This window comes from Chrysemys picta, chromosome 2 (assembly GCF_011386835.1).
Source record: "Chrysemys picta bellii isolate R12L10 chromosome 2, ASM1138683v2, whole genome shotgun sequence".
NCBI lineage: Eukaryota > Metazoa > Chordata > Testudines > Emydidae > Chrysemys > Chrysemys picta.
Window position 1 is genome coordinate 141,699,264 of NC_088792.1, and position 18,738 is coordinate 141,718,001.

Here is an 18,738-nt window from a genome sequence, read left to right on the forward strand (position 1 = left end):
AAAGAGCTTTGTTTGTATGAAGTGCTGCCTTATAGAGCTGATGGAAGAAAAGATCCAAAGTTTGGAGGTGGAGGTGGAAACTATGGTTGAGTTTCAAAGGGGATTTGGGCATGATGGAGGAAAAGCAAGAGGAGTCTGAAGGGAAATGTCAAGACTCGCAGATGTAAGATGGACTGGAGAATAGCGAGGATAGACTGCTGGGTGAGGAAAGAGGGCAGTGGAAAGATGTGACTATGAGAACCAGGGACAGGAAAAGACCAGCTAGTGAAGGAGAAAGAGCTCAGGAAGAGGTTTGCTGAGTTGGAAAATGAACAAGGAGCACAGCAGGCAGTAACAGAAGGTGGGATGGCAAGGAAGAAGCTAAGAGCTGCTATTCCTACAAGAAGAGGGGAAGAGTCAATGGAGAGAGTTCGGAGTTTTGGGAGGATACAGGATGACTTGTAGCCAGAAAGAACAGGAGGAAGTCCGGAGAATCCCACTAATCCCCCAGGAAGAGGAAGGTCTACGTTACTGGTTACTTCCTACTAAGAAGAATAGACAGGCCTGTAACCAGAGCTGATCTGGAGAACAGAAGAGTTTGCTCTCTGCTGGGAGTTAAGATATGGAACATGGACCTGAAGATGTAAGGCTGAAGAGGATCCTAATGGGAGCACAAAAGAGTCCACTGATTTTCCTTCACATGGGAAAATATTATACTGATAGATTCTTGCTGGAACACATCAAGAAAGACTGTGCCAGGCTAGGGAAGAAACAAAGAAATGGAGGCTAAGGTGATCTTCAGTAGGATTGTACCTGTTCCTAGAGGAGGAGAACGAAGACACCACAAGATTGTGATGATTCACAGCTGGCTTAGACAGTGGTGCTATAAGGAGGGTTTGGGGATGTTAGACCACTGGGAGGCATTCATGGACAGAGGACTGGTTCTCATGGGTGGACTCCACCCTTGTAGGGTGGGAAATAGACTTCTGGGATAGAGGTTGGCAAAACTGATTAAAAGAGCTTTAAGCTAGGAACTCAGGGGTGACAGTTGGGAGTTGCTTATGTAATCTCCATGCCTGATTCTAATATTGACCAGGAAGAAAATCAAAATGAAATACAGCAATTGAGAAAGGAAGAGCAATGGGTAGGAGAACAGAGTTTAAGAGGGAAAGATAGTGTCTATATCAATGAAGCTAACAGTCAGGTAGGCAATACTGGCAGTAGAATGATTGTACCTAATTGGGTGAGGAAACTGGGGGAAGCCAAACAGAAACAACTAAGTTGTTTGTACACCAATGCAAGGAGCCTGGGTAACAAAATGGAGGACCTAGAACTACTGGTGTAGAAAGTGAAACTAGATATTCTAGGGATAACAGAAACATGATGGAACAGTAGTCATGACTGGAGTACAGATATTGAAGGGTATATGCTGTTCAGGAAAGACAAAAATAAAGGAAAAGGTGGTGGAGTAGCATTGCATATTAATGATGAGGTAGACCGCAAAGAAATTGGAAGTGATGGAACGGATAAAACTGTCTGTTTCGGTCAAAGTCGCCTTGGAGGAACTTCTGATAGCTTTCTTCCCCAAGATAGTGCTTGGGGTATGCTACAGGCCCCCAATATCTGATTTAGATATGGATAGAGACCTCTAAAGTTTTAAATTAAATAAATACTACTAGCAATTGTGGGATTATGAGAGACTTTAATTTCTCAGATATAGATTAAAAGACAAGTGCTACTAATAATAGTTTGGCCCAGATTTTCCCAGATGTGATGGCTGACAGTCTCTTCAACAAATAGTTCCTGAATGAACAAGAGGTGATGCCATTTTAAATTTGGTATTGGTGAATAGTGAGGACATCACAGAATAACGGGTTGCAGGAAACAACCTTGGGTTGAATGATCATGAGCTACTTCAGTTTAAACTAAATGGAAGGATAAAGAAAAACAGATTTGCAACTAGGGTCCTTGATCTTAAAAGGGAAACTTTAAAAACTTAATGGGATTAGTTAGGGAAGTGGACTGGACTGAAGAACTAAAGGATCTGAATGTGGAAGCAGCTTGAAATTATTTTAAATCAAAGTTGCAGAAACTATCTGAAGCCTGCATCCCAAGCAGGGTGAGGTGTGGGGGGAATTGTAGGGAAGAGTTGCTGATCACACTGGATGAGCAAGCATCTCAAACAAGTGATTAAGATAAAGTGGAGAGCCTATAAAGAATGGAAGGATCAGCAAGGAAAGCTACCTGTTGGAGGTCAGAAAGTGTAGGGGTGGAAAGTGAGAACAGCCAAAAGCTAAGCAGAGTTGGGCCTTGCAAAGGAGATTATAACCAATAGTAAAAGGTACTATAGTTATACTCGTTCATAAGCCGACTTTTTTTAGTAAAAAAGGGAAGCACCAGAGAAGGGGGTCGGCTTATGAACAGGTACAGAGAGGAAGAGGTAGGACACTGCCCCTCCCCCCAACAGAGGGAGCAAGGAGAGGCAGCACAGCCAGCAGAGCCAGAAGGGAAGAGGCGGTGCCAGATTCTCTCTGCTTCTGGCCACGCTGCTCTTCCCCAGCCTCCAAAGCAGCTACAGCTCCAAGGCTGACAGGCTGCAGCCCTGCTGCTCAGCCCCACCCCCCAGAGCAGGCTGTGGCCACGCTGCCCAGCCCGCCGGAGCACGCTGTGGCCGTGCCGCCCAGCCCAGCCTGCTGGACCATGCTGTGGCCGCGCTGCCCGATCTGGCCCTCCGGAGCAGGCTGCAGCCGCGCTGCCCAGCCTGCCGGAACAGCTCCAGCCAGGCCAGAGACATCCTCCCCCTGGGATGGGATGGGGATGGGGAGTGTGGGGGTCCCAAGCTGGGTGTGGGGTCATGTGGGGGGTGGTCACAGGGGTTAATTCCCTGACTCCCAGCTTCTCCCCCCAAAAAATTTTCCCCACCAGTTGCTGTCCCAGCCCGTCAGTGTAAACAGCTGGCACGCCGGGACACTTTGTTTACTTAGGTTTACCTCCATGCCTGTGGACGCTCGAGGTAAACAAACCATCTCGGCCCACCAGCAGCTTATCCTGATGGCCTGGGAGCCAAAGTTTGCTGACCCCTGAATTATAGGGTCGGCTTATGAACAGGTTATAAAAATTTTCCATTTTTACTTATCCATCTTGGGGGGGTCAGCTTATAAATGAACCGGCTTATGATCGAGTATATATAAATAAAAAGAAAGCAAGGTAAGAAGACGTGGGACCACTAAATGCTGAGAATGGGGTGGAGATTAAAGATAATCTAGACATGGGCCAACACCTAAACAAATACTTTGTCTCCCTTTTTAATAAGGGCAATGAAAACCTTAGGGGTAGTGGCAGGATGGCTAATGGAAATAAGAATATGGAAGTAGAAATTACCACATACAATGTCAAAGTCATAATCAACAGCTTAATGTGACTAAATCAGGGCACCCAGATATCTCCATCCAAGAATATTAAAGAACTGGAATATGAAATTTAAAAATAACAATAGCAAGGATTTTTAATGAATCTGTAAATTAGGGGGTTATATCCTATGAATGGAGAATTGCTAATATAGTACCTAAGTGACAGGGTATACCAGATCCTCTGAGGCTCCCTGCCGGAGGCCTCATGGCCCTGCCACACCATGCCGCAAAAAAGGGAAGTTGAGAGGGTCTTCCAAGCTGCCTAGAGTGGCTGTGTGGGACACAGCCAATCAGGGCCCAGCTGCCTAGTATAAGAAGAGCTGCAGGGAAGAGGGAGTTCAGTTCCTTGCTAGAGCTGTAGGAATGTGGATGGTTTCTGGTTGGCTGATGTAACTACAGAACCCCAGACAGGGCAGCACAGCCAGAAGCTGGGGAGAGTGAGAAGGAGCCATGAGTTGGTTGCTAGGACTCCATTAGGACAAGGCCTTGAGGTAAGGGTGAAGATTCTGTGGAGAAGTGGCCCAGGGAATTAGAGAAGCCGTGCAACATTCTTAAAGGGACACAGCAGACACCGGCACTCTACAGGGTCCATGGGCTGGGATCCAGAGTAGTGGGCGAGACCAGGCCCACTCTCCCATCTCCAGTAGCCACTGGGGGGAAGTGGCCTGGATATTGAGGCACCCTAGATAGTGCAAAGTCATGCACTTAGGGAATAACAAGAATTTTTGCTATAAAATGGGGATTTATCCGTAAGAAGTGACAGAGGAAAAAGACCTGGGAGTATTAGTTAATCACAGGGTGACTATGAGCCACCAATGTGATGCGGCTGTGAAAAAGGCTAATGCAATCCTAGGATGCATCAGGCGAAGTATTTCCAGTAGAGATAGGGAAGTGTTAGTACCATTATAGAAGGCACTGGTGAGACCTCATCTGGATTGCTGTGTGCAGTTCTTGACTCCCATGTTTAAGAAAGATGAATTCAGAGTGGAACAGATGCAAAGAAGGACTACTAGGATGATTAGAGGAATGGAAAACCTACCTTAGGAAAGGAGACTCAAAGAGCTTAGCTTGTTTAACCTAAGTAAAAGAAGGCTAAGGGGAGATATTATTGCTCTCTATAAATACGCCAGAGGGATAAATACCAGGCAGGGAGAGGAGTTATTTAAGTTAAGTGCTAATATGGACACAAGAACCAATGGATATAAACTGGCCATCAACAAGCTTAGGCTTGAAATTAAAGGAAGGTTTCTAACCATCAGAGGAATGAAAAGCCTTCCAAGAGGATTAGTGGGGGTAAACAACCTAACTGGCTTCATGATTGTGCTTAATGAGTTTATGGAGTGGGTGGTATAATAAGACTGCCTACAATGGCATGTAGCCAATCTGCAACTGCTGGTAGCAGATATCCCCAACAGCCAGTGATGTGACACTAGATGGGGAGGGCTCTGACTTACTAAAGACAATTCTTTCCCAGGTGTCTGGCTGGTGGGTCTTGCCCACATGCTCAGTATCTAACTGATTGCCATATTTGGGATTGTGAAAGAATTCCCCCCCAGGTCAGATTGGCAGAGAACCTTTTTCGGCTTTCTCTGCAGCATCGGGCATGGGTCAATTGCAGGTTTAAACTAGTGTAAAAGTTGGAGTCTCTGTAACCTGAGGTTTTTAAATCATGAGCTGAGGACTTCAATAACTCATCAAGTGATTATGGGTCTATTATAGGAATGGGTGGGTGAGGTTCCGTGGCCTGCAATGTGTACGAGGTCAGACTAGATGAGTATGTATAAATTAAGGCCTATGTGTCTGAGCACATGCTGTACAATACACAGTCAATACAAAAAAATCAATCCATCCTCATAATTAGGATGAGCTACCTCACCATTTTGATTAGAGACCTATTCTAGTCCTTAGTGTACATTACAGTGACAATGACTGCAACATTATAACAGCATTTTACATAATGATTCTCCTCTTGTGATGTTATTCCTAAACTGGGCATGAAAAATGTGAAAGGGCATGTATCTAACACTAACACCAATGAGGCAGAATAGATGACTGGATTAATAATTTACAGCATTGGCAGGTCAGTGACATTGAACAGATGCCTAGAATTACAGAGACACACCCACTCATGTACTCCTTCATAAATCTAGGGTCCTGGTAGGAAAATCTCTTGTCAAATTAAAGGCACATCAAATGAAACCTAGATAATGTAGATAAAATTACCATAGATATTACAGCAGTTCAGAAACCTATCTCTCAAAATGAAGAGACACTATAACACAGCAACCATGATTTAAATTCTGTTGATTACTACTGTAGTATTATTTTAGTCTCTACTGGCCAGATTTCCCTTTTTGAATAAAAATAATAATAAATAAAGCTACCTAAGATAATATTGGTCAATCTCTACACTAAATTAGAATATCAGAACTACTGCCAAATGTAAAATGGAATATTGATACCTCCCATTGTAAGGAAGTTGCTGCAAAGATAAATTCACTAACTTTTGTGAGGCACTAAGATACTAAAATGGTTAGCATCAAAGAGAACCCTATGAAGAAAGAAGGAAAAATAATATCCTTATTCGGTGCAGAGTTTGAACTGAGTGCAGCAAATGAGGCATGGGGCCACACATTGAATGTGGAAAATGGGGGGGGGGGGATGAATAGCTGCCTCATTTCCTGAGCACCGTCCATCCTGAGCAATGAATGAGGTGTGGGTCCTAAGGAAAAACTAAAATGATTTAATGAAAGGCTGTATCATAATGTGTAGAAGAGAACAGTGTTTAGACTGCCTGTAACTTGGAGGCTCTCAGAAGTCAGGAAAAGACACTTTGCAGCCTTCATGTTCTTGTAATGTCTTTTTTTTAGCATGGATTATCTCATACAGACAACATTACATGCTGGGAGCCAGTTTTTGGTTGGAGCATAAGGGTGGTGGGAAAGTATAAGGACCTTTCCCCTGAACTCACTGCATAAAAGCCAGACATAAATGTAGTCCTTGCACTCTCCTTGGGCTCCTACCACTTTAAAGTAGCACCCTAAATGGATGTGGTAGATATGGTGCCATTACCCTCCAGATACATACATGGCCAGCTGTGGAGGGAAGCATATCATGTACCCTCTGATAGAGGAAGAGTCCCAGTGAAACTCGCTCCAGAATGGTGCTTCTTCACATGGATCTCAAAGTTGGCCTACACCTTGATGGACAACTCTTGTCCCTAAAGCATTTCTCAGGGAAGATTTGCAACTCGTTCTGAAGTAGTCAGCATCTATGTGTAATGGTATATTGAACATGTTGCATTTGGGATAGTACAGAATCTCACTGAGGAGTGTGAACTGCAGCAGTTGCTCCAGCAGCCCTTGATTGTCTTTTTAACATAAAACTCTAAGGATGATACAGTATAGTGAATGTTATAGTTATGTCATCTTTTTTACTCATCATGATTATTATTGTAAATAAATAGGGATAATGGGCAAATAATTTGTGAATGTCTGTAACATCATTGACTTCTGAGGTGCTTCCAACTCTACAGGAGATATCAACTAGGTTGGCATCTAGAAAAATATGTTCCTCTCCGAATGTCCCTGTTCCCCTTTACAGAAAAGAAATAAGACCTTACCTTTCCCACGTACTGGGGATCTGGTCCCAGGTGTTCTTCTAAAACAAAGAACTGGTTCCATACCCATCCACGCTTGGGACGATGGTGCACTTCTGTTTCACCTTCTATGTGTTTGGTTTGATTTCTGGTCACCTTGATGGAGCCATGATGAGCAGCTCCATAACACCTCTGCACAAAACAGAGACAAACTAGGACTGGGCAGATACAAGATGTGCTCATAATTCTCATTGTAGGATAACTTTCCAGTTCAATGTTTCCTTCTCTCTTTTGCTTTTCTTTTCAGATGTAATCCCTTAATAGGTCCCCGAGAGGGAAGGTGAAGCCTGGTTTAGAAAAACAGTCCAAAATGTTTTTTTTTTCGTATGTCCATGGTTTAACTGCCCATTGGGGAAAGGTCACACTGCATTTACATCATGAAGAACTGAGTGGAGAAATTTCTGGTATTTGTTCCGAGGTCTTCACAATAGACTGCCACAGCCAACCATTTTATACCTAATAGAAGGGGAAAAAATGAAAACCACTTACACATCACTAAAAACAGTAATTACAGCTTTTCAACCTCAAAAGGTGATGTACCCACTGCTGTGCTAATTGGTTCTGTCAAAGGGTCCTACACCAATCAACATTTCTTTTCAACCTTTTGTGGAAGTGTTTTCTGATTGTTTTTATGAAAGCACCTTAAAAGTTAGCATGGCTCTTTAAAAGTGAATAAAATATGTGCAATGTAAGGACTGGATGACTCAAGGGACTCTGGTAGTATGAGATTGGGGCTTTCATCTACTGGTTCAGGGTGACAGCATCGGTCCAAGTTGGTACTAATCAAAAACCACTGCTACCTGATTGATAGTGTTTGGCAGTTTATGTGAAATGAATTCTTGGTCTCCATGAACTTTCAACTGGACAGAGGTCCAACATTTTGAAAACCACCATCATGGCTACTGGTAGTTTAAAACAAAAAGGCAAAAGAATAATGAGTGTGGAGACTCCTGGTTAGAACTGAGGCAAGTTGTCAGAACTGTGTGACCAAATCATAAACTGATAGTGCCTGTGTTTTACCTCCTATGTGACTGCATAGAGGGCTTCAGTCTCCAGGATTATCTGGAGCATTCCGGAAATACGTACATAAAGCAAATTAAAAAGTGAACATTGTTGGTCTGAAACATCAGCATGGCTTCAAACTGTATAAGATAGGCACTTGTTTCCCAGTAATAAAAGTCCCTTTTCTCCCCCACCTTAAAAAAGGAAAATTAGCCTTGGATAAAAGATCAGTCTTTAAAATGTAATGGTGGGGGGGTGGAAATAGAAAATAAAAAGTCCCCCCGAATCTTCTCAGGATCCAATGAAAGGCTAATGTTCTCCTTGACAAGGAGTTTGTTCTATTACCAGAATTCTGTAGCAACATATAATCTCTGCAGATGTCAGACACTGACTATACCCAAAGTCTGAAATCATATGTACAAACATTCACCGCAGAGTTAGAATTAAAACTGCCCTCCAATAGATATGGAGCAAGCTTGTAATTAGGTAAATTAGCTATTACGGACTCTATTTTAAAGATGAGATTCACTTCAGTTTTTTGTGTATTCATATGAAAGTTATCTGTTTTCTATTGCTCCTCTCCCCTGTCATCATGTTATCGATAAACATCACAGATAATTTTACTTGTGTAACAGTGGGTTGCTTCCCCCATCCTTCCCTTTTTGCCAGAAGATGTTTCTGAGTCATTGATATTGAAATATTTTTGAGGTAAAAGAACATAATGTTCCTGATGGGGAGAAAAACACATCTTTGTTGTTTTTTGTTTGTTTTTACAGATATAATAAAGCAACTTCTATATGGAACATACTGTTTTCCCTCACACCAATGGGAGTGTTTATCTTATGATAACCACACCTCTGCCCTTTTTGCTGTATTGTTTAACCATTTAATATGACAGTAGAAGGGAATACAGTAGTAACCTGAACACACACACTGACAGAGTCAGAAGAAATCTTTTCTACCTAAATGTCCCGGGGGGGGGGGGGGGGAGAGGGGAGGATGGAAACTTTAGAAAACAGTAAGACAAGAAATTAGAAATCAGAGGGGACATATAGGAGCAGAAGTTCACCAATTCTTATGGTTTATGGATTTCTTTGTCTTTCTATCCACACATTTCACAGGAATATCCCCAGCAGAACACTAGCTACTCTTTTTCAGTATTTGTACTGAGTCCAAATACAGTTCATCAGATGTCATCAGAGCACAGAGCAAATGCCTGCCTAAACTTTTGGTGCTAATTAACAGGTAGAATTACCCACAAGAGAGACATATTTTCCATTGCAAGCATGTAGTTTGGAACAGTGGGCAGTTGGATGAGGGTAATAATACAGTATTTTCCACCCAAGAGAAAAGATCGGTATAGACTTTAAAGTTTATCTTGATGCCACTTTCATTCTCTCTGTCTGGAAGACTCACAGAGGATTTGCTACACTGGATCAAACCATTGGTCCCCTGTACCTCATCTCAGCTCCAGCAGTGGTAAATGACATGATGAACAAAAATAGCAATGTACCGGGCCATCTTTAATACTCTATTACTAAAACATTTGCCTTACAAGGTGTTTTTCTAACACTGATGAATTAAGTTCTAAACAACGCCCCTGTGCAGTAAATATCATCCCCATTTTACAAACAGGGAAATGAATCAAGGACAATTGGAGGGATTTGCCACAACCAGATAGTATAGGAAGTCTGTGACAGAGTTAGAGACAGAATACAGGATTCCTGGCACATACTTCTGTGCCTAGCCCCTGACCATCCTTCTGCACTTAGGAGAAAGCATTCCTTTCTCATCCCAGCAGGAAATTAGTTTATGCCCTGAAGCATGAGATTTCTTCCTAACAATTCACTTACTTATGAAAAACTATTACAATAAATTAGGTATTGATACATTCCAATATAAATACATATGAATTAAATGAAAGTTAAATAGTACTTTACAAAACAAAAATGCCACACTTTTTATCTTTTTAAAGATTACTCTTTTCTTCCCTCACTTCCATTTTGGAGGATTCAAGGGAACAGCCCATCAGGCATTCTACACAGCACAAAAAAATGAAGAGCAAAAAAACCCAGAAACCCTTTAAAAAAACAATATACAGTGAAAATTTTCTCAATGGGGAGCAGTTAAGCAGTATACAAAATTTATCTGAACTCATTATTACCCAACTTGCCTTTTCTGTAGAAATTTGTGATTTGGTTTTGTGGAAAGCACTGCTTGCTCATTTATTTTTAAGTGACTATATAGCTTAATTTAAAATTATTCAGTTTCTTAGTTTCTACATTTTTATGTTATAAAATAGTGACTGATGCACTTCTTATTTACTAAATGATTAAATTTTTACTTATGATTTGTGTCAAGCTCTATTGGGATAAAAATTCAAATTAAAAATATGTAAAACCAGCATTTTAAAACGTTGTTTGCAATTAGTTAAATAAACCCATCTCTGCTGGCTAGATAAGAAAAAATATCAAAATAAGTTTTGCATTAAAAAAAAGATTTATGAAACAAAGGAAGTATGATCTGTAGTTACTGATTGGAACTGACCATTTCTGGTCACCATGTTCTTCAAGATGTTAGAAATAATAGATCTCATCCTCTCACATCTAGTTTGTGTTTATAGATTGGAAGAGGAAAACCACCTTTTCTGGGTTGTTGGTTTTTTTTTTATTCTCAGTAGTTTTTCAACTTTTAGTAAACTAGTCATTGAACTAAACTAGTTGAATAAACTGTACCTACAGAGAGGCTACTGTTATCAAATGTTCATTCAGCACTTTAACTAAATCTGGTTCCAGGTGCTTAGCCAACGACCTCCACCAGTTCAATGGTTTGATTTTCTTTAAAATTGATGGAAGCGTGTACTACAGGCATATAATTTAAATTATTTAAATAGATTATAGTAAATTGAAGCCTTACTACAGGTTGTCATAATTTCAAATTTAATTTTAAATTGGGTTATTTATAACCCCCCATATCTAATTTAAATTAAAAAATCCAATTTAAATTACAAAATTTATTTTTAAAAAAATCATCATTTTTATCCACCCTGCTACCCAGTCTGGAAATTATCTAGTAAATATGACCTGCAAAAGGATGTATCTGGGTGGTGTTTCCTCTTCCTTTACTATGTATGACTAAGTTCTGAAAGTTTTTTATTTTTTTTTTAATAACAATAAAAAGACGGAAGGACGGTTGCTGCTAGGTTTTTATGTTAGAATTCCAGTTCTTGACTACCTTGATCTACTGTAAGATGACCAGAGAAATATTTACATTATGACATCAGAGACTAAAACCTGAACCATTGAAAGACGTAGGAATTTTTAGTAAGACTGTTTAAAATACTTAGGGGTTTTAGTGAAAACTTTAATCCAATACTTAATTAACATTCCAGAGAAAAGATCTCACTGATAAAGATTCATCTCCCACATTCCTTCAATTAAAGTTTGAGAGCTCGTCCCCACTTTAAAAAACAAACAATCCATTGCAGATCCCCTTTAAGTATTCATGGCAAAGTCTAGCTTGTTGGTGATGAAATTATAAAGACAGGAAGAGACTGAATGGTTAACATAATTGGAAGAAAATACAGAATAAACTTTTAGTTACTTTAATTGTGAAGGACTGAAACAAACATGGGACTGAATCTTTTAAATTCCTCTAAATTGTTGGTTAAGCTGATGCTCTAAGATGCTTACTGCTCAATGCTGTTGTCTGCAATTTTAGATTGAGTGTCCTGCTCTATGTTTTTGTGTTATAACGATATATGGTACTGCAGAGTAGACTTTTTTGATTGCTGTCTCCTGGGAGCCCTCATGAAAATGAGTTGTGTATCTCAAGAGATTGTCATAGTGAATTAAAATTAAAATAAATAATTAAATAAGATGATGTGCCAAAGTTCTCCTACCATTGCTGGAAATCATTATCATAGCGTGGTTACTGCTTAGTGTGGGAGCAGGGCTTTAATGAATTCCCCTGGAACCAGTGCCAGCATGGAAATGAGGAATAGGTATGCTTCACCAGCAGGAAGATGTGCAGCCCAATTCCTGAACCCTAAAGTCACTCCCCTTCCTAAATGCAAACTGACCCTAAATTTGAATTCAGCTGAATGATTGATTTTAACAGATGATTTTATACATCTAAATCTAGGCAACTCCTTCATATTCTTTTTATGCTCTTGTCACAGACCTCTTTCATTCCTTGTCTGAGGATAGAGTGCTACACATATGTACACACAAAAGCACATATGTGGTGGTGACAAACAGATAAACAATTAGATAATTTTCTGATAAACTGCATTTCTCATACAGTTTTGACTGCTTCACCTGCACTCTGTTCACTGATTTCTCTCTCTCTCTCTCTCTCTCAGGACTAGAGCTGGTAAAATATTTCCATCAGAAACTGAAGTTTAGCTGAAACTGAAATGTTTCCCACAAGTGTGTTGATTTTGAAAAAAAATTGACAGAGTTAGGCCAGCACTGAACAGTTTTGAAAACCCCATCTTAAAATTACAACATTATGTACACAGTGTTGTTGTAGCCTTGTTGGTCCCAGGATATTAGAGAGACAAGTGGGGAGAGGTAATGCCTGTTCTTGGCTCCACTGCTGTTGGTGAAAGACGAGCTTTTCAACTTACACAGACCTGAAGAAGAACTCTGCGTGAGCTCGAAAGCTTGCCTCTCTCACCAACAGCAGTTGGTCCAATAAAAGTTATTACCTCCCCCCGCCTTGTTTCTCTAACATTATATATGACAGTTGAGGGTTATCTCACCAGCATACCAGATGTTAGGAGCCCCAACTCCTGTTCCCCAGATTCTTTAGAGGATGCCTTCCCCTAAATCCTCTTCCAATTACTGTTTATCAGGAAATGAATCCACTCTGTAACGAATACCCGCACAGGACACTTACCACGTTTGCTACCTACTAATCTGCAGCATCTTTTACATCTCCCACTTGGTCCCTGGTCTGCTTTAAGGAAGGCGTAAAAAGCCCACCACCACTTGGACAGTTTAGTGGTGAGGGAAATATTCCTTCCGAGCCCCGAACAGAAAGAAAAAGTTGATTAGCTCAATGCCTACAGCAGAGCATAATATCCAGTATTACTCTCATCCTATAGGTGGGAGGGTGGGTGCTGCGGGATGTGATGAGAGAGAGGGTTCCATCTGGAGGGCCTGGGATATAAATACATCCCCACCCTCTATCTCCCAGTGGTCATGGTGTCCCCACCTGCTCTGGCCACTTCCATTTCCCACCTTTGGCTCCATTCAGGTGAGTCCCCCTTTGTTCTCCCTCATAACCAATGGCAGTGGGGCATTTTAAAAAAGCCATGACCTCTTTTCTTCCTGTCGGCTAGATGAAGTCCCACCACATTCAGTTGTGCATTACATATGAAGGGTCCCTAAAATGTATTACTTAATTTCTCTATGTCCAAAACCTGTACAGTTGGACTTATGGGGACTTCATCATGGTATGGTGTATTATACAAAAAGTTCCCTCAGCATGGCTTGACATGGCCACCATGTATGTGCAATTCAAAAAAGCTTTATACAAAAGCACATAATCAGGTATTCTACATATGCCAGATAATTTAAGAAACTATTTTAACATGTTTTAGGATATTTTGGGCCCCATTATCTTACCACTACACTTGTAAAACCAGGTCCTTTTGTTACATGTATAGGACTCAAAAGAAAAGAAAAATATATAATACAATTAAAATACCTCACAAATGATTTTAAAAAGTTATTCTATACAAAAAAGTCATGACTTCTTAGTCTAATATCTCAGCATCTTCCAAGCCTAGAACCAAGTGCTGTGTCTGCCACTGAAAAGCTAAAAGTATTCTCTTTCCAATAGTATAAAATTCCTTTTTCTCAATATACAAAATCATAAGGGATTAGACTTGAAATTCTGCTAATTTTATGCATAAAAGCTCTTATTGTTCCAGGATTCAATTTTTCCCATTCTGGAACATGGGCTGGTATTTGTTTTGTTGTTGTGATGGTAGTAGTGTTTTTTTGTTTAAGGAGATGAGCATGGAATCAAATGGAAAGATTATTTTTTTTAATGGTTGCTTACTGAAACAGCTCAGGGTTTCAGAATGTTAGAATATGTGCTGAGGCGGATGGATTAATGTCAAGTGATGTGATCAAACATGCCTAATAAATGTATCACAACCTATGCAGTTTATCACATGTATATCTCACACATACACACTATACACAGGCCCAGTGGAGTCAGACTAAAACAAAAGCAAACTGTTTTTGTAATATTACAGTGTCTTCCAGTAAAGAACATTTCTACCTACAAATACTGAATTATATTGATCTTAAATAGATATGGTGATCACTAGCCAACTAGAAACCCTACATTATAAGTTATTTAATACACTTATTTTAACTCTTATTGACTGTATCATTAAGCCATGGTTAGGTAGGCTGGGCAGGTGTAATATGTGGAATGAAATGTGAGAGAAGGTTGGAGAGAATGGAGAGAAGAGAATAAATGGTGGAGTAGAGAAAGTGCAAGAATTAGAACAAACAGGAATGATGAACCAAAGATAGATAGCATGAAAAGAATGAAACAAACATTGAAAAAGATGAACAATAATAGAAAATTTTGTGTGAGATAGAATGATACTGAAAGTGCCTAAAGAAAGGGCATCAAGATACAGGAAAAAAAGTGGAAAGAAAAAGGAAGGGCCAAGTGGGAACATTGCAATTGTGCACAATATGGGGTGAAACTCTCTCTCTCTCTCGGAGATGTATTTGCTTTCAGAAGACTTAGAATATTGAAAATGACTGAAGAAAGGACATCAAAGTAGATAAGCACAGGAGAAAGAAAAAGAAAACAACACGTGGTAACTTGGCAATCATGAAAGATACTGTGGAAAGCTCTGTCTGTATAAGAGATTGATCTCAAATTGATAGCATGCATCCGAGAATTATAGATGATTTAAGCAGACAGTAAAAAGTTCTGAGAAATGCAAAAGATCAAATTTATATCTTACACAGATGAAAACTATTATATGTATGAAATTATCTATATATCAGCTAGTGGATCACAGAAGTGCACAGAATACATTTGAATCCCAGATTTTGGCTTTGGATCTGTGAATCAGCCTATAGAAATTCATTGGATTTGTGATCAACCTATATGAATCATCCTATAACAAAAGTCAGCACACAGTATTGACAGATGTGAATGCAAAACTGATGATAGAAATTGGGCCTGTATGAAAAATAGAAAACATACAACAACAATGGTTCTTGTTCTGTGTCACATGCACTTATGTGCAACTCCCACTGAAGTCAGATGATGACATATTTTGCCCAGGACATGAGAAAAAGCAAACATGAAATGCTTGTAATCATACATGAGTACAGAGAGAACTGTTCAAGTTTAATGACTAGAGGCAGCTATACAGTATGAATAGATGCATGATAGGCTACAACATTCTTGTATACAGTTTGCATGCAGAGAAATGAGTTATGTGAAGTTATTCATCTTGATTTGTAGTCAACTCCTGCTGAGAATAATCAATAAATGCTGCCTAAGTAAAACAAACCACACAAAAAAAGGAAAAGGAAAGAATCTATAATGTTCTGAGTTGTCACAGCAGTACCCTGTGAAACCTGCTTCTATACGGATAGCATAATACTAGGACTCACGTTCTAAAAGGGTTAGACGCATCACAATAAAAGGAGAACAAAGCAACATTTCAGATAAAAGGTACAAACACACTGTTTTATTTGTTGAGAAAGTAGTTGTATGATTGCTCCAAATGTGGGATACAAAAGAATAGGTAAACAGCAGGTGTCAAAAGTCCAAAAAGGAGCAATCTTCCATTTGGTGTGGGTAAGCTCCTTAAATAAGCAAATCCTTCCTTTGGCATCTCAGCAGGGTCACATAGAGTTTTTTGGGTGGCTGGGGCAAAATCTGAAGCTGAGAAACCCCACCCTTCCAAAAATAATTACCACTGGAAAGGCCACAGTGGGAGGGGTTGGAGATGAAGCCAAAAAGGTACTCACCCCCACTGTGGTGGCTCGGCTCCTGTCCTGCATGCTAGGCCGAGTTCACCACTTCAGGGATTGCGACCTGGCCCATGGGATCACAGTGTCTCTCAGATTTGGAGGGGGCCTCTCAAATAGGGATCCTGGGGCAAACTTTCCCCTCCCCTGGGAGACCCTGCATCTCATATTGGTACTCAGGTGCCAATATAACAAATTGATATATTATGCCAATATAGAGACAATTTGATAGCCCAACTGTTGGCTCTGAATGTCCCAGCGTTATGGTAAGGTACCATAATTAAGAAATGGACCTAGAGATTCACAAATCATGCTTCCCTGATGATATTTTCCAAGCTGGCTAAGGAATTTAGCAATACAACTTCTATTTAAATTATTTGGCTAGAGACTCTAGTCAGATTTTTTTAAAATCTCAACCTTTGGCTTTTGTGAAGTACTCTGGAAATATTCACAGCATGTTATAAGGTGTTTTAGATATTTAAGTGTGGTGAATGCATTTATCAACATCATACTGAAAAAAAAATACAAATAATTTCCTTAGAAACATCACTCTCAACCAGGATTTAAGGTCCCAGCCTTCTGAATGTAGGTGTGATGCTTTAACACACTAGAGTGTCTATCTATCTTTAAAAACTTTTTTAAAAAATATTTAGTTTTTGCATCTTTAATAAGTTACTTCTCAAATTCTTTCTTGGCCTGCCTTATTATACTTTTACACTTACCCTGCCAGAGTTTGTGCTCCTTCCTATTTTTCTCAGTAAGATGGGATTTCCAAACTTTAAAGGATGGCTGTCTGCCTCTAATGGCCTCCAGTATTCTGTTGTTTAGCCCTGGGGCCATTCTTCTGGTCCTCCTACTGTCTTTTTTATTTTATTTTATTTTATTTTATTTATGGTATACACTTGGTCTGAGCCTCTATTATGATGTTTTTAAGTAGTTCCCATGTTGCTTGCAGTCATTTTACCCTCGTGACTGCTTTTTTAATGTCTGTCTGAGTAGTGTCCTCATTATTGCTTAGTTCCCCTTTTTGAAGTTAAATATTACTGTGGGGGTATGTGTACATATATGTATATTAATTCCCCTCCACAAAGATGTTAAATTTAATTACATTTATGATCCCTATTACCAAGTGGTTCAGCTATTGTTACTCTTGGACCAGATGTGCTACACTTTTCACTAAATCAAGAATTGCCTCTTCCCTTGTGGGTGCCAGGACTAGCTGCTCCAAGAAGTCATTTCTCGTGTCTAGAAATTTTATTTCTGCATTATGCCCTGAGGTGGCATGTATCAAGTCAATATGAAGATAGTTGAAATCATCCATTGTGATTGTGTTTTCTGGTTTTGTAGCTTCTCTAACCTCCCTGAGCATTTCACAGTCACTGTCACCATCCTCGTCAAGTAGCCAGCAATGTATGTCTACTGCTGAACTCTTATTAGTCAAGCATGGAATTTTTATCCATAGAGATTCTATGGTACAGTTTGATTCATTTAAGAGTTTTAATTTATATGACTGTGCTTTCTTTCACAGAATGCCACTCCCCCCAGCAGCATGACCTACTCTATTGTTATATATTTTCTACCTTGGTATTACATTGTCCCACTGATTATCATCATCCCACCAAGTCTGTGTGATGCCTATAATATTAATATATTAATTTAATGATAGGGACTCTAGTTTACCATTCTTAGTATTTAGACTTTTACCATTTGTATATAAGCACTTGTATATTTTATTAATATTCAGTTGCTTGCTTTCATGAGTTATGTTTAAATGGGACTCATTTACATTTGCCTGTTCCTTACTAACTCTTACCTGTACTTTACCAACTTCTTTCCTATAGTCTATACTAGGATATAGAGTTCCCTGTTTAAGAAATTAATCCCTAAGAGATGTCTCTGCACAAACTGTGTATTCCCCTACAACTGGGCACTTTCCTCCAGCCATTAATTTAACAAAAAAATCATCTTCAGCCTTTTTATGTGCCAGCAGTCTGTTTCCATTTTGCTTTAGGTGGAGCCCATCCCTCCTGTATAGGCTACTCCTCCCCCCAAAGGCTCCCCTGTTCCTAATAAACTAAAATCCCTCTTCCCTTCATCATCACATGCATGCATTTCAAAAACCTGCCAAACAGGCAACGGGGCCACTAGATAATAAAGCTTTTAAAGGAGCACCCAAGGAGAAGACCATTGCAGAGAACTAAATTAACTCTTTGCATTCATCTTCAATATAGATATGGGGCAGATACTACATCAGACCTAGTCTTTTTGAGTGACAAATTACTGTCTCAAATTAATGTGTTTATGTGATGGGGTGTACAAACCCCATACCGGACAACAGGTGGTTAAGGAATTGGTCTGGGGTTAGCCAATCACACTCCACCTATAGGAGGAGTTAAAAGGCAGGGGAGCAGCTCATTTGGTGGCAGACCAAGGAACAGCAGACCTGCCACTTGAAGCTCCAGCAGAGAAGAGCTGAGAAAAAGCAGAATTTCTCCCCAGGGCAATTGCGAAAAGGTCCCTCCCTGAGGGAAAGGAGGACCTACTCCAGAGAGAGCCTGAGAGGGAAGTAATCCTCCCTCCCTCTCCTATGGACTCATTCCCCTTTATTTTTTGTGGACTACCCCAGCAGGGGAAAGACAGGACTGATCCTGTCCAGGAGAGAGGG

At 40.0% G+C, this 18,738-nt stretch overlaps 1 protein-coding gene across 9 annotated transcripts in view; it reads right to left on the reverse strand.

Annotated features, from left to right (window-relative positions):
* CDH18 (cadherin 18) overlaps window positions 1-18,738 on the reverse strand; it is an 896,035-nt gene that overhangs the window by 263,837 nt on the left and 613,460 nt on the right. For all 9 annotated transcript variants that reach the window (XM_042859886.2, XM_042859885.2, XM_065584267.1 and 6 more), the window contains one exon: window positions 7,012-7,503. In XM_042859886.2, the coding sequence (XP_042715820.1) occupies window positions 7,012-7,239 (228 nt within the window). In that variant the 5' untranslated portion in view covers window positions 7,240-7,503. The remainder of the gene's footprint in view (window positions 1-7,011; window positions 7,504-18,738) is intronic.